The 21,185-nt window shown below is 40.3% G+C and overlaps 2 protein-coding genes and 1 long non-coding RNA gene across 3 annotated transcripts; 1 reads left to right on the forward strand and 2 right to left on the reverse strand.

Annotated features, from left to right (window-relative positions):
• Window positions 1-638: 638 nt before the first annotated feature.
• On the forward strand, window positions 639-8,161 carry cxcr3.1 (chemokine (C-X-C motif) receptor 3, tandem duplicate 1). Its single transcript, XM_077209828.1, has 3 exons — window positions 639-677; window positions 2,505-2,888; window positions 6,132-8,161. Exons 2-3 carry the CDS (start codon window positions 2,508-2,510, stop codon window positions 6,849-6,851), a joined length of 1,101 nt encoding a protein of 366 aa, XP_077065943.1. The 5' UTR covers window positions 639-677; window positions 2,505-2,507; the 3' UTR covers window positions 6,852-8,161.
• LOC143719954 (uncharacterized) lies at window positions 5,922-6,814 on the reverse strand. The gene is made up of 2 exons (XR_013196540.1): window positions 6,679-6,814; window positions 5,922-6,580 (listed from the first exon to the last, which is right to left on the reverse strand). It is a non-coding gene; the product is annotated as an uncharacterized LOC143719954 (long non-coding RNA).
• An 8,101-nt stretch (window positions 8,162-16,262) lies between the features above and the next one.
• On the reverse strand, window positions 16,263-20,635 carry LOC143719965 (uncharacterized). The gene is made up of 3 exons (XM_077209830.1): window positions 20,525-20,635; window positions 20,400-20,449; window positions 16,263-20,293 (listed from the first exon to the last, which is right to left on the reverse strand). The coding sequence occupies exons 1-3, from the start codon at window positions 20,551-20,553 to the stop codon at window positions 16,329-16,331; spliced, it is 4,044 nt and encodes a 1,347-aa protein (XP_077065945.1). The 5' UTR covers window positions 20,554-20,635; the 3' UTR covers window positions 16,263-16,328.
• Between the last annotated feature and the right edge of the window lie 550 nt (window positions 20,636-21,185).

Here is a 21,185-nt window from a genome sequence, read left to right on the forward strand (position 1 = left end):
GTGGTGTAAAGGTGTGAAAAAAACATCCCGTTGCTAGTGCATCTGTGACATTAGGATGAAACAAGTAGATGGAACATCTACTTTCAACAAGTTTGCTTTGCAACAATTACTTAACAAAATCAGCTTCATACTGATGGAAAACAAACACATGATAAAATATCTGTAATATAAAAACAGATAGCTGATGATAAAATAACAAAGTTGGCTTGATCTTATTGTTTCTGACTGAAAAGTTGAAAAAGCTTATAATTTGCAAATACACAAGACTCAAATATTCTCAATTAGCATTCAGAACAACAATAACAATTTCTCTATAGTCGTCAAGTTTTGCTAGACAAGATCATCTTTAAGAATGATGAACACCAACTAATGAACAATCAATGTTTGCCAACTTGTAACATGCATCCTATTTCTGCATTTCCCAGAGCAAAACATTTCATTGAGAAGACAAAATGAACATTTGAAATAGAATTGTGAATGAGTGGCAATTGATCGTTATCATATTTCCTCTTTTAAACCCTGGTGTTCCCTGCCACTGTCTCCTCCTCCTCTCTCTCTCTCTCTCTCTCTTCTGTGCATCTGCAAGCCGTGACCTTTAGGTCTATTAATGAGTAACTCTCAATGTGTCAATCATTTCAGCGCCTCTCAAACTACTGTTAGGTCCTTCACTTACACAGGTACGTTTTCTTCCTTCCAAATAACCATAGATCGATAATGCTCACATTGTTGCTGAAATTAATGTTCAATTGTTGTATTAATCTTACATTTGAAGATTCTCAGCGATCAACTCATTTTATTTCATTATTATTGGATTTATTTCTTGCCATAATATTTAGTGCATTTTGCTTCCCTTGTGTTGATATGCAATACGAAAGAGTTTCAAGGAGCTTCACTTCCAATTACGATGAATGATTTTAAGGCTTCGATTTTTAAAAGTTAATGGTATATTTCCAGCACAAACAGACTGACATTATTGCAACTGCAGGATGATAAATAAGGGGAAATACCAGGGGGTGACAAATATCACCTCCAGAGATTTCAGGTTTCAATTACAGACATTCAGAAAATAATTGTAAATAACATGTTTTCGCATGTGAGATCAGAAGACTAGGTACACTATTAAAATTTTGGGGTCCACAAAAACCATTCATTGAGTATTTCTTAAGAGCCTTTTTTCTTAGTGTGAAGATTATTTTAATAATCTTAAGAAACCTTTTCCACTAAGAACTTTTTGGGGAAGGCTAAGGTTCCATGGATGTTAAAGGTGGATAAAGAAATAAAGAAGTGTGAAGTCCGCACACTAAATTACTGCTCCAAAAGAATTTATTAAAAGGCAACGTTTCGACCCTTATCATTCCTGATGAAGACCTGAGGGTCAAAACGTTGCCTTTTAATAAATTTTGGAGCAGTAATTTTCACACTTCTTTATTTCTTTATATCACTTAGTTGTCCTGCACCTGAGCCCATTCTGGGTGTTTGGGATGTGCACACCAGTTTTGTATTTTTGGACTTTAAAGGTGGATAAAGAACCTTTATTTTTAAGAGTGTATAATCAAACGACCCACAGTCTCATTTTCAAAGAAATGGTGTTTTACCAGGAATGCCCACTCAGGGAGGTGTTAGAATGGTTCGTCAGCAACACACCTGAAGTTCATAGTTGATTCAACTTAGCCTCATCAGTGACGAGAATCTGAATTGCATTATGACTGATAGACATCAGTGATGAATGTGCTTTGTGGCCACAGTGTGGTTTTTCATTTTCTCTTATCTGTTCAATCGAGTGATTCACAGAATATGAAAACACCTGAATTGAAAACAACAGCGTGTAGCAAAGCCGCTGTAAATTCACTTAGAAAATCCTGGATTTGGCAGTGCGGGAATAGAAATTAATAGGTTATATGAAAAGGCTATGAATAAATCCTATGCATCAATTTACAACATTCGGTTACATCTTATTTCAAACCTGTAGAAAAAAATCCTTCAGAGGATTACTGAAGAAGATATTTTTATGAATGTTTAAATTGTTTTGTCCATACAATAAATGTCAATGGGGTCCAAAAATCATTTATCAAACAGAATATCTTCTTTTGTGTCCAAAGAAGCAAAAAATTCATAAAGGTTTGGAGCGACTTGAGGGTGAGTAAACGATGACACAATTATTATTTTGGGCGAAGGATTCCTTTAATTGAGCGTGAAGGCTTTATGCCTGCCATCCTGTCTCATCATTGCCCCCTTCTGGCCAAAGTACGTTACTTCAGAAAAAGTTACTTCTTCAAACGTAAACTAGGCTATAACCTGGAATAAATTTAAGGCAAAATTGAAATTTTACCCTCAGACTTTAAATGCTGGCAAACACACAAAATAGCACAATCACTAGTTTTTAACGTTGCACACTTGAAAAACTCTTTTATTGTAGGCTATATCTAAATAAATAAAATAATAAATACTGTATTGAAAATAAAAGATAGAAAAAGATACTAATCCTGATGTATGTTTCTTTGCAGAAGATGGATTTGGACAAACCGACCACCTTAAGTATAGAAGACCTTGATTTCTCTGCTAATTACTCTTCTGATTACAACTACACGTATGACGATAACTGCTGTGGAGGACTTGTGTGTGATCAGGACTCTAGCATGCACTTTGATTCCATTTTTATCCCGGTCCTTTACTCTCTGGTGCTGGTAGTGGGGCTGCTGGGAAACGGACTGGTTCTGGTGGTACTGTGGAAGAAAAGGCAGAGCTTGAATGTTACAGACATCTTCATCCTTCACCTGAGTTTAGCAGACACTCTGCTGCTGATGACGCTGCCCTTCTGGGCTGTACAGGCAGTGAAGGGCTGGGTCTTCGGCACAGCGCTCTGCAAACTGAACGGAGCTCTGTTCAAGGTGGGCAACATTTTTGTTGTTTATGTTGTTTTAAATGTTTATTTTATTAAATGATTTGGTACACTGCTTCTCCATTTTATTGTTTTATGCATACATTATGTGATGGAACTGTATGAATGACAATACATTCTATAATAGACATTCACACTGCTAACTGAAAAATAATAAAATCTAAATTAACTCCTTTTTTTATCAAGTCAAAAATATCATTTCATATTGCTGAATCAACATAGATGCATTTATTTATACTAATAAAATCAACTTTTATGGGTTTAAACAAGTAAAAAACATTTAATGTAACAATTGCAGCTTACTTTTGGCAGTAAAGTTAGAGATACATTCTTGCATTTACCTTTTGTGCATTTGATTTTATTATTTATTTATAGAACTTTTTTTGAGCTGCATTTTCATGGTATCAGTTGTAAAATTGTATATAACTTTACACAGAGACGGTTAATAAGGGATATTTTCACATTAAAATCATGTTAACATTGTTTACATCCTCTGCCTATACTATTGAAAAATTTTACGGATCGGCCCCATTCACTTCCATTGTTCCTCAATGTAACCCAGATTTTTTGTTTTTTTAAAGAAAATAATTTTTATTTTAAAAATTAAGTGGTATTTTAAGCAAGCAATTAAGCAAGTCTGGAGGACTACCCCTCGAGAAAGCAAAAGGCTCTCCTGAGAATCTGAACCCTCCCTTGCATAATTGTGTAACAGCAACATCCGAGACGCAACACACAGTGCAACTCACACCTCACTCCTCACTTTGACAATCTCCCCCTTCTCCCCCCTTCTCCTCCTCACCTGAAACTCACTGAAAACCCATGACATGTTAGGTGTGTGCAAAAAAGTAACTATACATGTTTGGTATCATTAAAAGTGTCTCAGTGCGCCTGGTAAAATGGTCTCATTCTCCCAACCATAATGAAAAGCTAAAAGAAGTTATAAAAGTGATGTGTCCCTTAAAGGTGTTCCCTCCCCCAGATCCTCCATTCTGATCTCACAGTTGTGAACCCCTCACTAGGAGACCAAAATCTAATTATAATGACAGACACCACCATTTGGTAATAAAATTGAATTATCTGGGTTTATAAGGAAAATGGGCAAAAAGTTTCGGGGGTCTGTAACTAGATTTCTCACACAATCGCTGTGTGTAGTTTTTCGTTGTAAACATTTCTTGAATTCCTCGATTTCCCAATTGTTATTATATTGGATTGATGAATTGGATTTTGAATTATTGTTCTATTACCTGGTCAATAAATTGTAAACATTTGAGTTTATTCTGACTGACTCTAAAATTGTTCTCCCAAGTAGATTAACTGGATTCGTATGTTCCCGCAAGTTTGCGTCAGATTAGTGACGATATTCGGCACTAATTCAAGTGTACTTGTTTTGCAGAGACGAGTTATTTCCGTCTAGGGCAGCAAACGCGCTGCTTGACCAACCTAAATCTGGGTGCATCTGTTTTACTTCTGTTTTAATTTAATGTTACTTTAGATAAGTGTATGTGGGAAACCATGGCCAATCCAAAGCTATTAAAAGATAAGTAAAGTTGGTTAACTTATATATGGTAGTCGTCATAACTCTGCCTGAAGTAAACGTTACTTTAGATTCAAGTGTATGCAAATTCAAGGGGGCTATATAAAAGTAGGCTACCTTTGATTGTGGCATGGTGAATTCGACCGTCTAAGATATTAGCCTCAATTGCAAGCGTGAGACCCGCGGAAGACGCGATGAGCTCTAAGCGGCATAGCTTTCTAATCTCAGCGGGTTAACTGTCACGATCCCGTATACGGGATATCTAACTTTACTTCGCTATATTACTATTAAATCCTAATCTAATTATGACAAACTATATATCGTTGGAAAGGTCTAAGACTCCTAAATAGATATTTTAGCGCTGTTTTTTTCTTACAAATTATGTTTGAACAGTAATATATGAATTTATGACAAGAGTGTGCCTCAAAAAATCGACGTCATTACAGGATTTTCAGACCTTTGTCACAAAAAGTCGACGCACACACTTCTAATAATTGAAACTTTGGTTTTTAATGCTAAAAGTTCATAATAAAACATATTTGTATTTGTATTAGTATTTGTCAATAAAAAAGATAAAATTATATTTTAAAAAGTAAAGTAAGAAGTCCTCTAAAAAGTATGATATATATTATATATATAAATAATTTTTTTATTATTATTATATCACATATTTTAGTAGTTATCATAAATTAGGTATCATTTGAAAGCTTAAGAACTCAGAATTCATCCTGTGAAAACCGTTTTGAAATTGGATGTTGCGTTACCATAGAAACTGTATTTTTTTATTAGGCTCCTCCCCTTTTGGGCATCATCTTTCATAATTTATTATCAAAACCTTTTCTAATATTGACAAAACTCATATTGTCAGAAATGTCTGAGTCTCAAGGTTCCATATTTAGTGACAGAAGTGATATATGGATAGAAATTTATGAATTTGTTACAGCAGATTGCTTACAATTAAATTCAATGGAATGCAATGGCACCGGTTGCTATTTTTGGTACTACGCCTAAACAAAATCTCATGGGAACTTCAATTTTTGTGATATCAATTTGAAATTTGGAACACAACTTGGTTAGATATATAGCTTTCATTTTATAGTAATTTTATAGTAAAATTTTTGTGAAATATTAATTTTATATTAAAAAAAATATATTAATAAAGTATATTTGATTTACTGTAAATTATAACTTCCATAACTTTTTCATACTTTAATTTATTGAAGTGCTTTCACTTCAGTAATAATCTACTGATTGTTTTCTTTAAAACAATACCAAACTTAGGTCTGTATTCCAAAGCATTCTTGAATTACAACCATTTAAGTTTGTATAGTGCATTTCATGTCAATTATCAAAAGGGGGGGGTGACAGCTAAGGGGTTAAAGAGTTAAAAAAAGAATAATCAAATATTCGTTCACTTTTAATGATGCCCAGATATCAGTAAAACCTTTTTCATTTATGGAGTCAGATGAAATAACGAGTTGATACATATGAGAAAATGTATTCCATTTAATCTTGAGTGTTGCGGAAAAGGAAAGACAGTAGGCTAACACGTGAAGACCTTCACCCGCTGATCGTAAGACCTCCATTGGGCCGATCGAGCCGGGCTTATGATTGAGCCTAACTTGTACAGAACCAGGAATATTACTTTAAGAATCAACTTCAGGTTTGCAGTCTCTCATTGTCACGTTTCTCCATCAGATCAATTTCTACTGTGGGATTTTCATGCTTTCCTGCATCAGTCTTGACCGCTTCCTGTCCATCGTCTATGCAGTGCAGATGTATTCTCGTAAAAAGCCTATGGTGACTCACTGTTGCTGCCTGATGGTCTGGCTCTTCTGCATTCTTCTCTCCATTCCTGACTGGAAATTCCTTGTGGACTTAAAGGACAGCAGACGTCAGGATAAAATAGAATGTGTTCCATTTTACCCCTCTGATAATTGGCGTCTGTACTCTCGTCTGCTCTACCATATGTTGGGTTTTGCTTTTCCAGCAATAATGATGTTGTTCTGTTACTCTTGCATCCTAATGCGGCTGCGACGTGGCTCTCAGGGCATGCAGAAGAAGAGGGCCATCCGTGTCATCATAGCCCTCGTACTGGCCTTCTTCATTAACTGGACACCCTACAACATCACCCTCATCATTGACACCTTAAAAAACAACCAGACCTACAGTTACCAAACATCCTGTGACAGCACCACAGCATTGGATGTAGCTATTACAGCAACTTCCACATTGGGCTACTTACACTGCTGTGTCAACCCAGTGCTTTATGCTTTTGTGGGGGTGAAATTTCGCCAGCACTTGCTGGTCATACTGAGACCGCTGGGCTTCAGGCTGAAGGGCCCAGCCGGCCTGGTGTCGCGGAAGAGCTCTGCATGGTCAGAGTCAGTGGACACATCACACACGTCTGCTTTCTGAAAGATCAAACCCATATATGTACAGTCAGTAACCATCTGCTCTTTTTCTGCAACCTTTAACATCTGTATCAGTATTATGTCGGAAGAGTTTGGCTTTAAGTACAGAAGTGTTTCTGTTCACACCAAGAAGGGTAACTATGAATCGTTCTAATTCTGAGAATGGTGAAGTCCACACCATAACGATAACGATAAAGACACAGAGGAACTATAGCATTGGAATCACTTATTTTCCGACTTTCCCAGCTGATGAATGAAAAACCATTAACAGACAATCAGAATCCACCCAAATTTAAACATTAAGTATGTAAGATACATTCTCTTAACCCAGTTTATTGTTCGTTGACTACTATTGTTATGCCATTCATGGGGTTATCTCCCCTAAAAGGGTAAGCATTGAGCCTCACAGGCACCATTAAAACATTGAGAGTGGTCCGTATATCTAAAATCTTTTGAGATACGTTGGATGGGTTTATTACAAGCAAGGTGCTTGGGTTTGCAGACAGAATGTTAACGTCCTCATTTGCTTCCTCATGACACATAGCAACACAGGCTGTAAAATAATTTTTTACTATGTTTTATTGAAAGTAGCATACGTTTACTCGTTGAGACATGCTTTCACAAGCATCCGTCAGAGCAGTGATGTTTGAGTTGGGGCAAGCGCAACTCGTTAAAATATATTTTTTGTAATTCTGCTTGGTGCCACTAGTGTCACAATAACGACACTTCACCTTTAAAGCAAGAGATGACAAAACTATACAGAATGTTATCATTCATTGGTGTGGACACTACTATTTATCTTTAAACTTGTCTTTATACGTTAGTTATCGTTCTTGGTGTGAATGGGTCTTTAGTCTCATGACTGTGATGATTAGCTTGCATGAATATAGAGAAATCTTTATTTCTCTTCTCATATGTGGCAATCACATGTGGCAGCTACTTTAGGTTATGTTTTGCTTTTCTCAAGCGTACTCGCACATTTTGGAGAGAGATAAAACAAGTCTCAATTATGTCAAAATGGATCACTCTCTTAATACTTGGCAGATTTGTCCAATGGATCAGACTTTTGAAAAAGTGTGAACAGCTGAATTTTACTGTTATACATTTTGAAATTCGGGAGTTATTGTACAGTGTTTACAATTGTTCCAATTTACTTATGTTTTATTTTTTATGATGTTTTTAAATATATCAATTTGCTGTAAATATTTAAAACACCTTGAAGGCCTATTTGTCATATGAAGCAGAACTGCAAATGTGTATTTTTTGTGTACTGTCTTCTTATACTTTTAATAATAAAGGTTAACTTCTGTAGAACTTCTGTAGTTAACTTTTTTAAAGCTTCTGGGGGGTGTTTGGCTCGAGGTCATGATGCAAAGGACCCTAGGTTGAAATTACTTCGAACCATCGGGGTAGTTTGGGATAGTTCACCCAAAAATGAAAATTAGCCCATGATTTACTCACCCTCAAGTCATCCTGGTGTATATGACATTCTTCTTTCAGACGAATACAATCTGAGTAATATTAAAAAATCTCCTGGCTCTTCCAAGCTTTATATTGGCAGTGAATGGCCGTATATTTTTTGAAGTCTATAAAAGTGCATCCATCCATGATAAAACTGCTTCACACGGCTCTGTGGGGTTAATAAAGGCCTTCTGAAGCTAAGCGATGCGGTCGTGCAAGAAAAGATATCCATACTTAAAACTTTATCGGAATGACTATAGACTACGACTGACGCCGAAAGAGTAACGCTTGACGATGTGTGACGTAGGATGTAGAAGAAGTAGCGTAAGCTTTGACGCCTCTCGCGGTTCAAACAAACAGGGCTGGGCAACGAACTCAAGCTCCTCCGACATTTCTCTTTAAAAATTGTCGTTTTAGACTTCTAATTCGTGACTGGGGTTTTGTTTTGCTCTATCCTCTGCACTTCCGCGTTCGTCATTTCGTCACACACACACAAGGTCAAAAGTTACTCTTTCGTTGTAAATTGATGCTTACGGCCGTCTGCCGGAAGATAAAAAAATATATAATTTCAGAATGTTGACTCATGGCTCGATCGCCCGCACCATAAAATGGAACGACGGATGAAAATCGGTCGATCTGAAAGATGCTTTTTTCCACATAAGCATTTATCTGCCGCACCGGAAGTTTCTTTGTTTCGCCTATCAAGGCACATGTTACAAATTCACAATCCCCTTTGGGCTCGCACTCAGCCCTCGGACTTTCTGTCTGTGTGCGGAGGCTAGCTTAGCTCCCCTGAGAATCTCAGGTCTGCAGATTTTGACACACAGACGACTGGCTTATCATAGCCAAATCGAAGGAGAAAGTGTTGCAGGACACCTGCCGTGTGCTCACACACATCACATCTCTCGGGTTCAGGGTGAATGTGAACAAAAGCAACCTTACACCAAGTCAGAGTGTGATTTTCTCAGTCTCATGCAAACTCAGTCTCCATGCAAGCATGTCTCTCTTAAGAGTAAGTTCTCTCTCTAATGAGTTCAGAGAGTGGGCAAAAGTGTAGAATCACACATGACTTATGGCTTCATATATCCAGGTTTTGCCCATAGGACTCCTGAGAATTAGAGCGTTCATGAAATGGGCTTTGCATGGGAGCTCTGCTGACTGGAAAGGTCTGAAATATTTTCTGCCTCGTCTGCAGGGACATCATGAGTTCGCATGCTGCGACAATACCACGGCAATAGCATACATCAATCATCAGGAGGGCTAGCTCTCAAGCTTTTGGTGTGGAGCAGGCGAGTTTTGCTGTCGTTACACAAACACGAGATGACGAAAGAGAACATAGGATACTGTCGTAATCCCGGTTCTCTGAAACATCGAGTGGAGAGATCCACCAGCTTTGCCCCACTTGCCGCACGAGAAACGAATATACTTACTGGTCTGGAGAACAGCAGCGCATGCAGCCGTTATATACCCTCATATAAGGGGGTGGGGCCTTACCGAGCATTGGCTGCGCGCTTCTGTCTGTCTAGCCAGACTTGGTGCAATTGGATGCTTCTTCAGAGGTCAGGTACGGATGCCCTTCCCAAAGCTGGATCTCTCCACTCTATGTTTCAGAGAACCGGGGTTACAACAGTAACCTATATTGTTATCGTTCTTGGTGCTTTAGTTTTGTGGCTGCGCTGATAAACATGCAAACTGTATAATAAACATGAATATATTCTTGAACATGTCTTTAATCTAATGAGTCATGACTATGCTGAGAATGCAGACTGCATAATAATAATTAATATAGACTCTTTGACATTCTATTTCTCTTTACACATGTCATGTGGCACCAACTTTAAGGTTCTGTTTTGCATTTTCTCAAGCATACTTGATTCATACAATTCACACATTTTGAAGAGAGATTACACCAGTTTCAATTTGGTCAATTAAAGATCACTTTCTAAGGGTTTTAGCCAACATTTAACTGACAATGGTATGTTTTCCCTTACAGACGTCAAAATGATCCGCGTTCGTTCACACGGATCTGCAAAACTAGTCAATAGGCACAGATGAGGGTCGAGGAGGCAGTGTTACTTTAGAAAAACGATTGTTTTACACCTTTTATTGTCACATTTTTATAATATTTGCATTGGTTTATTTTTGTAATATCTACGGTTCTTCACCGCCAGGTTTTTTTGAGGAGACACTGCCTCCCTTGCCTCATCGGGGGAAACACCCCTGAGAGGAACATTTAAAATGTAACATACTGTAAAAGGTTTTCTGTCTGTTTTTTCTAAACACTTTAATGGTGTCCATATTTGACAGCTTTATACTCTGCATCTAAATTTTGCTTCTCTTATCTTCTCTTCACACTTCATGCCTGCTCTCTCATCCATCATCTAAATTTTGCTTCTCTTATCTTCTCTTCACACTTCACGCCTGCTCTCTCATCCATCTGACTTGAATGTTTTCAAAAAGAAAAGAAAAGTAAATTATACATGCATGTCAACTATAAAATAAACAGTGAATGTCAATTTATTTAATGAATATAACTAGGCTATAATTTATTACAGAAGTTAAAGAAGGGCTACTTTACCTGAATCCACTGGCTGACAAACTTTATCTAACACATTCAGCCAAAGTGGGCCATCAATATTTAAAAACCTTACAAGAAAAATATTTACAGAAATAGTGTCCCTTTAATTAAAGACCATATGCTCTGAAAGTGTAAACCATGTGACCACAGCGCAATGAAGCTTTAAAGGTAGCCTACTCTTTGTCTGAATTCACCCTATAGGCTTCACTCCTACCATGTGAGAAAAAAACGAGACATTGTGGCCGCGAATTAAGAATAAGTTCCTACGTGGCCACGATATGTTTTTTCCACATATCATGTGCGGGGCTTCATATAAAACAGCTTACAACCAAGCACCAACTCTTAAAAGAAATGTGGAGCCCGCTTAAACTCTTATATCAATGTTATAGGACTATTCCTGTGAGCTTTCATGTGGTGACAGCTGTGTTCAGATGAGACCTCAGGTATTTAAAAAAAAAAATTCTGCTGAATGGACATAACTTTATTTTATAACAAAAAGACCAGGTCTTAAAATGGACTCTATATATAAACACACAGACCTCAATGCTAAGGAGTTTATACATAAATGATATTTAAAAAAATAATGTCAAATAAAGACACTGAACAATTTACAGCATTAGCACAAATAAATATATTAAAACAAATATACAAATAAACAGATTTCAGGAAAGTCCAACAGAATGTACTAATGTATAAATGAAATATATATTAATCTTTACTAAAGCTAAAGAAGTTATTCAGTCATGAGCAGATTTGAGCAGAGTTTTAGGCTACTTTCACTTTAAGACCAAATGCACGAATCGCCAAAATGGCAATTTCGAGTAATTTTGAGTGCATTCATACGTTTAAGCGTGACAACACAAAAGCTCAGTTCAGGAATGGTGCACTGATGCACAGAAAACAGCACGTGTACAAAATTGAGCTGCCTTCTTTCACGTCTTCTTGCAGGTGAACGGTTTAAAATCCTTTGAATGTTTATGAAGACCGTAGTCATGTTCTAATACTGCTTTCTAGTGTCTAAATAACAAACTGAATTTTCAAAACCAAGTGGCTGAAAACTCCCTCAAAATGTTGAATAAAATGCACAAGTTTGGCAATCTGTCATTATTTGCTGTGAGGCCAGGGTGTAACCTCTTGAGCATCAAAAGGTGTCCATGTAAAAGTAGCTAATTTAAAAAAAAGTTACTCAGGTCCTTAAAGCAGGGTTTCCCAACCGGGGTTCCACGGTTATAACTAACGCGCACTAATGTATAATAAAAATGCAAATCGTAAGTTTTCGGCCCAAATTGTATGGAGGCAGATTAGTCTCAATTGTAATTCATGCAAAAAACATGTTTCACACATGTGTGTGTGTGTGTTTGAGACTTTCCTGGCAGCACTCTCCTCCTACACGGATCAGTTATACTCTTTAGCCAATCAGATTTAAGCTTATCAATCGACCAATCAATATTACGTAAGGGCGGGCCTACCTGCATGTTACGTCATCAGCTTTCGACTACAGTTCATGGCTGAGCAGAGGTATGTGCAGTTTATTCGGTTCATTTCTGTGTTTACTGAAGTTAACGAAGTTCGAGATCAGTTGAAGCAATAGTTTAACTGCTGTTTAGTCCACATGTGAACATAAACATTTATTTTTAGCATTGATGGATTTTCATGTCCTGTCCATCACACATTCAACTGATGATAATGTATGTAATGATGTGCTTATATAGGAGATATCTGTTTTTTAATAAGCTGCATATATTATGTAGTTTTATTGTTTCAGATTTCCGAGACAGATGATGTATGAAGTTGCAGACAACCAGTATTGTGATCTTACCATTCCTACTGTAATTCTTTCAGAACATATTCTTTCATTTTGCAAGCCATCCATTTTGTCTCAACAAGAAACATCCAAGAAACATCCAGTTGTTTCAACAAGAGATTGAAAGTGATGCATTGCTACTGTATTCATTAGTCTCCTGCGGACTGTATGTACACGCTCTAGGAATAAAGCCCTGCTATGCATGCATAAATGTTCTTGTCTGAATTAAAAGATTCAAAGACATAGTTACATTTGATGTACACGTTTTATTAATTTGAAAGTTTCAGAATCCTTTGGGAATAAAATATATAAAATGACTTGATCATGATTAATGTTTCTGTTACATATGAAGATCATGAACAGACAATCTTAATTATTGCACTCTTGGATTTGTTTGCTTTTTGTGACTCTTCCTTTTTCCTGGTAATGGAGCCGGCAAGAAAGAGGAGATCCTCCCCTGTCTGGCCTCAACAGAAGCATCAGTATCCTCATTTATACCAGCTGGCACTGGCATTTTTATGTTCCCCTGCATCCTCTGTTCCTTGTGAAAGGACTTTTTCCAAGGCTGGAGAGGTTTTGTCCAGGAAAAGGAATCGTCTAAACCCCAACACACTTGAAACAATTCAGTTTCTCAATAAAAATCTATTGTAATCCTTCCTTCACCCACCCCAAACTGCAGTTTGCTCCTCTATATCAGTCCCGTAAGCACAACACTGCACTAAAACTAGTAACAGTTCACTGCACAAAACCCCCCAAAAACAATTCTTAACTTTTTTCCACCCCAGACTATTCTGTTGCAGTTTACTTTATTACACTCCCTCCACTTAAGTACTGCACTCAACACAGTGTCACTTTTGTTGTTCATACTGTCACTATCCAAACAATTTATGAATAATTAATTAACTGTGTGTGTGACAGTTGTCTCTGTACAAGTAAATTCAGACAGAGAAAGATAGGCTACATATTTTATTTTATACCCAGACAATGGACAAATTTCTGCTCAAGTCTTTTTTTATTGCAAATGAAAGGTTACAGACATTAACAGTGAGAAGAAAATAAATAAATAAATGAATAAATAAATGACAGAAGGGGGTGGGTACACGGACATCAGAAGTCTGCTCAGGTCATTGGTTCAGAATTAATTAATTTGTCACACACACACACACACACACACACACACACACACACACACACACACACACACACACACACACACACACACACACACACACACACACACACACACACACACACACACACACACACACACACACACACACCCAAGGCGATTCGCACATGAATGACGATTTGCACATTCACAATAAAGGATAAACTCGTAGGCTGAATTGCTTTTTGTGAATATATTTTTTTTTTCACGCTCATGATTTTTTGTGTGTGTATGTGAATAAGGTTCATGCATGTGAAATTGTCTACGTGTGAATCATGTTTTTTGCTGAATTATAATTGAGACTAATCTGCCTCCATAGGAATTGTGGGGTTGGCTGCATGATTTCATTCCTGTGATTAATTCCCAGAGTAGCCTACTCACGAAGCTGCCTCTTTTTCATCGCTTGTTGCGCTTAAAGGGACAATGTGTCTTTTTTTCGGTATTTTATTATCTAAAATCAATATTTTTATTCATAAATATGTCCTCAATGGTCTACAAATACCTATGCCAATTATCTGACTTATCCTCTTAAACGAAGAATTTATTATCTTTATACATGTGACGGGTAGGTCCACGGAGGCTTCCATATCGTTCCGCCATCTTGAAAAACTATAATAGCAGAGACGGTCAAAAAGTGCTAGGCCAACGCTTCTCCACAACGCGTTTTCGTTCAGAGCCAGCGTCACGTGCCTGAAAGCAGCAGAAACGGAGCAGAGCAGTGAGAGGCGCTTGTCACTGCCCCGGAAAGTTTAAAAGGCTGCATTGCACTGTTATTATTCATACTGTAACATTCCTTTGTTCGTTGTGTCAAGTTGCAGTTTGTTTGAAATAAAAACCTGTTCACCCGAAGGAAAACTCGACGAAGTGCTATTAGAAGACATCCTGTCATAGCTTTTTGGTACATAACAGCTACCGTAGATGCAACACGCATTTGAAAAAGCGAGGCGCTGGAGAGCACAATTCGTTTGAATGCAAAATACAATTTCACTGCTAGATCGGAGAAATTCCTACACAATGTCCCTTTAAGGTCAAATCACACGAAAAGTTTGTCACAATGTCCGTCTTGACGCATAATCACATAAACACATCGGTTATGTCCGTGCTGTCAACTGTAACTTATGCGATTTATATTTTTCAGTTTAGCTCGTTGAAAATATTTAACACATTAACGCAGCATCCGTTTTTTTCTGTGATCCTTTGGCTAGCCTTACATTATATGATCACATTCTTCTTCATACAAATGCTTTTAAACCTTCCAAGCGCGACAAGACAAAAGAGAACGCGCTTTCTATGAATGTCCAGTTGACATACAGAAAGACGCGCGTCAGAATTGACTCCTTCGCACTTGAACGAATAATAACAGACAATTATGTCAAAATGTCCGATTTGTATCCTATTAAAAGAAGTCTTAAATGAGCGTAAAGAGTTGTGAGAAAATGGGACGTGTGCTCCACATGTGCAGCAGTGACAGCAGAATCAAAGAACACTGCAGGCAACAGAAAATTACTCACTGCTCTTGACTAAAGAACACTTTTTGCTTTAATAAGGATTCATCTATATTTAATTTATAATTTATGCAGTAAAGACTGTAAAGTGTTTGATAACTTATTCAATTTCTGTGTAATTCCTACCTGTTATACGAGGGCACAGGTAAACATGACATTTATTATGGGCTTATGTGAAGATTGTTTTAAGTTCACTTAGGCTACATTAAAAGTTATATATTTTTTTGAGCCTATAAATGTTAAAATTGATAGCTTTCAATACACTTTAATGTTGATAAATGTTTAAAATTGAGAAAGAAAATTCACTGAAGACATCAGTAGCAGTTTTGGCATCATTGGTACTGGCCTTCATTCATAAAATGATACCATTAAACAAGTATTTAAAATATACTGTCTTAATGTAGTTTCTACATGAATTTAGAGATTAACTGAACTTATTACATTATAAAATAAATTTCAAGCTTTGTTCAATTACAACAAAATTATCCTAATATAAACACTGAGTGAGCAAACATTTAGGTAAGATTTGCAATGGTAATTGAGCAATGTAAATAAATGAAAAATCTTAAATATAATTTAGTGATCAATTCAGAAGAAATGACTAATTCCTAGACTTTCAATGGACCAAAAAAAAAGATAATAGGCTGTATGAAAGTATAGGCAGTTCTTCCCTGTGGTATGGAAAATCAATACATTTCAACATTGTATCAAAGCAGTATTGTGACAACAGCGTAGGGTTCCACAAATTCTCAAAGGGTACACCCGTTTTTAGCATCTACTTTGATCTGATCAACCAAAACTCATGTCCAGGGTTAAACAGGGCATAAGAGAGAACAAAGTAGATTATGTCAAACAAAGATGAGGTCATGCTAATGCAACAAATACTAAGACTCCCAGTAGACACTTGATTACAAGTTTATTTTTCATAAAGCAAACAGTAAGTGAAGAAAAGGCAAAGTAAACATCTATGACTTCACTTGATGCAACCTCAATATGCCTGGAGATAAATGTTTATTTTGAGTAGTCTGAAAACGCAGGGGTGCTGGATCTTGAAAGCCAGGCTGGACTGACTGCATCAGACTCATAGCTTGAAGTGATATTTTACTGGGTTTCTCCAAAGGTTTGGTACCAAGACTGGAAAGAGACATGTAACTTGACTGCTCTTTCTTAGGAAAGACCTGGAATCTAGACTGCCGGGAAACAGATTGGTAACTGGTTTGGGCTGACTGCAGGCTACTGGGCTGGGCCGCAGACTGGTAACGGGCTTGTGCTGACAGCTGGCCACTAGGCTGGTCCACAGACTGGTATCTGGCTTGAGCTAACTGCAGAGCACTGGGCCAGTCCACTGATTGAGAGCCAGTTTGCGTAGGTTTTAGGAAACCAAGCTGGGGCACAAACTGGTAGTTGGCTTGTGATGACAGCAGGCCAGACTGAGAGCTGGCTTGGGCTAGTTGTTGCATGCCAGTCTGGTCCACAGACTGTGAGCTGGCTTGTGCTGACAGCAGACCAGTGGGCGTGGACACAGACTGGTAACGGGCTTGTGCTGACTGCAGACCACTGGGCGTGGACACAGACTGGTAACGGGCTTGTGCTGACTGCAGGCCACTGGGCTGGGACACAGACTGGTAACGGGCTTGTGCTGACTGCAGGCCACTGGGCTGGGACACAGACTGGTAGCTGGCTTGGGCTGGTTGTTGGATGCCAGTCTGGTCCACAGACAGTGAGCTGGCTTGGGCTGGTTTTTGGATGCCAGTCTGGGACACAGACTGGTAACGGGCTTGTGCTGACTGCAGGCCACTGGGCTGGGACACAGACTGGTAACGGGCTTGTGCTGACTGGAGGCCACTGGGCTGGGACACAGACTGGTAACGGGCTTGTGCTGACTGCAGGCCACTGGGCTGGGACACAGACTGGTAACGGGCTTGTGCTGACTGCAGACCACTGGGCGTGGACACAGACTGGTAACGGGCTTGTGCTGACTGCAGGCCACTGGGCTGGGACACAGACTGGTAACGGGCTTGTGCTGACAGCAGACCAGTGGGCGTGGACACAGACTGGTAACGGGCTTGTGCTGACTGCAGGCCACTGGGCTGGGACACAGACTGGTAACGGGCTTGTGCTGACTGGAGGCCACTGGGCTGGGACACAGACTGGTAACGGGCTTGTGCTGACTGCAGGCCACTGGGCTGGGACACAGACTGGTAACGGGCTTGTGCTGACTGCAGGCCACTGGGCTGGGACACAGACTGGTAACGGGCTTGTGCTGACTGCAGACCACTGGGCGTGGACACAGACTGGTAACGGGCTTGTGCTGACTGCAGGCCACTGGGCTGGGACACAGACTGGTAACGGGCTTGTGCTGACTGCAGGCCACTGGGCTGGGACACAGACTGGTAGCTGGCTTGGGCTGGTTGTTGGATGCCAGTCTGGTCCACAGACTGGTAACGGGCTTGTCCTGACTGCAGGCCACTGGGCTGGGACACAGAATGGTAACGGGCTTGTGCTGACTGCAGGCCACTGGGCTTGAACATAGACTGGTAATGGGTTTGTGCTGATTGCAGGCCACTGGGCTTGAACATAGACTGGTAATGGGATTGTGCTGACAGCTGGCCACTAGGCTGGTCCACAGACTGGTATCTGGCTTGAGCTAACTGCAGAGCACTGGGCCAGTCCACTGATTGAGAGCCAGTTTGCATAGGTTTTAGGAAACCAAGCTGGGGCACAAACTGGTAGTTGGCTTGTGATGACAGCAGGCCAGACTGAGAGCTGGCTTGGGCTAGTTGTTGCATGCCAGTCTGGTCCACAGACTGGTAACGGGCTTGTCCTGACTGCAGGCCACTGGGCTGGGACACAGAATGGTAACGGGATTGAGCTGACTGCAGGCCACTGGGCTGGAACGCAGACTGGAAATGGGCTTGTGCTGGCTGCAGGCCACTGGGCTGGGACACAGACTGGTAACGGGCTTGTCCTGACTGCAGGTTACTGGGCTGGGACACAGACTGGTAACGGGCTTGTGCTGACTGCAGACCACTGGGCGTGGACACAGACTGGTAACGGGCTTGTGCTGACTGCAGGCCACTGGGCTGGGACACAGACTGGTAACGGGCTTGTGCTGACTGCAGGCCACTGGGCTGGGACACAGACTGGTAGCTGGCTTGGGCTGGTTGTTGGATGCCAGTCTGGTCCACAGACAGTGAGCTGGCTTGGGCTGGTTTTTGGATGCCAGTCTGGGACACAGACTGGTAACGGGCTTGTCCTGACTGCAGGCCACTGGGCTGGGACACAGAATGGTAACGGGATTGAGCTGACTGCAGGCCACTGGGCTGGAACGCAGACTGGAAATGGGCTTGTGCTGGCTGCAGGCCACTGGGCTGGGACACAGACTGGTAACGGGCTTGTCCTGACTGCAGGTTACTGGGCTGGGACACAGACTGGTAACGGGCTTGTGCTGACTGCAGACCACTGGGCGTGGACACAGACTGGTAACGGGCTTGTGCTGACTGCAGGCCACTGGGCTGGGACACAGACTGGTAACGGGCTTGTGCTGACTGCAGGCCACTGGGCTGGGACACAGACTGGTAGCTGGCTTGGGCTGGTTGTTGGATGCCAGTCTGGTCCACAGACTGGGAGCTGGCTTGGGCTGGTTGTTGGATGCCAGTCTGGTCCACAGACTGAGAGCCGGCTTGGGCTGGTTGTTGGATGCCAGTCTGGTCCACAGACTGAGAGCTGGCTTGGGCTGGTTGTTGGATGCCAGTCTGGTCCACAGACTGTGAGCTGGCTTGGGCTGGTTGTTGGATGCCAGTCTGGTCCACAGACTGTGAGCTGGCTTGGGCTGGTTGTTGGATGCCAGTCTGGTCCACAGACTGTGAGCTGGCTTGGGCTGGTTGTTGGATGCCAGTCTGGTCCACAGACTGTGAGCTGGCTTCGGCTGGTTGTTGGATGCCAGTCTGGTCCACAGACTGTGAGCTGGCTTGGGCTGGTTGTTGGATGCCAGTCTGGTCCACAGACTGTGAGCTGGCTTGGGCTGACAGCAGACTACCTGACGGTTCCACAGATTGTGAGCTGGCTCGGGCTGATTGCAGGCCACTGGACTGGTCCACAGATTGCGAGACAGCTTGTTCAGAGTTTTGGCTGCTGGCTTGAGACGATTGTTGGAGGCTGGGCTGGGCCACAAGTTGGTATCTTGCCTGTGCTAGTTGCCCACCAGTAGAGTGAACTGTGGAACCATAGCTTGACGGCACTAGTTGCTTGCCACTCAGCAATGGCACAATTCCATATCCAAAGCTGGCTTGCCCCAACTGATAGCTGGGTTGTGAGGACTCATTTATTTGCTGCAAAGGCTTGACAAAAAAGGTAGAACTTGACATCTGGACTGGCCTGGTACTGGAAAATAACTTGGAAACAAATTGAAGTCCACTTCTCTGAGGCTTGACAATGGGCTGCACTGCAGATTGGTTGCTGACTTCTAATTTGCCACTGGACTGGGAGCTGTTTTGCACGATTTGCTGGCTACTATATGCTACAGACTCATTACTAGACTGTACTACAGTTTGATAGTGGAGCGGTGTTGGCTCGGGTAGAGACTCAATGTGCATACTTGTACCCATTGCAGTGGTCACAGAAACAAGACTGCCACTACCAGCTGAAGATATCAGAGATCCTTGAAGTTGACTAGTATGAGAGTCAGAACCAGGCTTATATACATTAGTCACTGGTCCAAAACCAGAAGAGCCATTTTGAGGACTATAGCTTACACTGCTATACACACCCTTAACTTGTGCAGCATTGTAAGTGTTACTCGTGGATCTTTGAGGACTGACGGGATTTGATACATCAGAACCATACCAGCTGTAGGAACTACGTGGCTTCACATCCTGCATGGGGAAACCAGCCTTATATACAGGATAACCACTCCTGACAAAGCCCCCAACTAGAAGAAAATAAAAAAAAAGGGGGGGGGGGGGGGGGGGTGAGAGAAAGAATCAAACAGATATGCTAACAAAAATGATTTATAGAATTTTTGTGATCAACCTTACCACTTCCAATATGGTCACAGACACAAAGACTGAGAAGTGCTAAAGAAACACTGTAGATATGAAAAAAAACACCACTTGTTAGATGAATGCCACTTGTTAACAAATACTACTATTTATCACCATACCTTAAGAGTCGGCTAGTTGTACCCTCCATGGCCAAACAAAAACACAACAACTAACCACCTCAACAACACCACTAAAAAATCATACAAAACATACTTGGCCTCCAACATGTATTAGTGTTGCCTAACAGGACTTTTTATAGTGCCGGCAACTGCCATTTACCAATTGTTTACTGACAATCAGTTGTCATGGGGACATGTAATACTCAATTATTAGGTTCAGGTGTTTCAAACTCTTGACAGCTGCCATTGCATTCAATATATTTGCTTTTTTATACTATGATTACTGGACAAAAAGACAACACAAAATACTTTTTTGGAATTAATTAAAATACTTTATTTTTTATTCAGTGAGAATAAATTTAGCATTTAAGGAAGCAGTAGTATGCTCACTGATCAAATGTCTTTGTCTCTAGTCTACTACATGTGAAGGGAAATAAACTGCTGTACCCAAAATAACCACACGATGTCATTATTAAGGCACCCATTTTACAGTGCATTCAAAAAATATAAAAAAGTCCATTTTCTTTACATTACCTTACAGGCAGCCTTATGCTAAAATGCTTAAAAATTTTAAATAATTTTTAAAAAACAATCTAAAAAAGGCAGATCTGTGATAACTTTGAAAATGTACATTTTTAAAAAGAGAAAAAAATATCTTTGT

The sequence above is a fragment of the Siphateles boraxobius genome, unplaced genomic scaffold, assembly GCF_051911475.1.
Source record: "Siphateles boraxobius isolate OS27281-9 unplaced genomic scaffold, OSU_SipBor_1 12, whole genome shotgun sequence".
In the NCBI taxonomy this organism is placed as follows: Eukaryota; Metazoa; Chordata; class Actinopteri; order Cypriniformes; family Leuciscidae; genus Siphateles; species Siphateles boraxobius.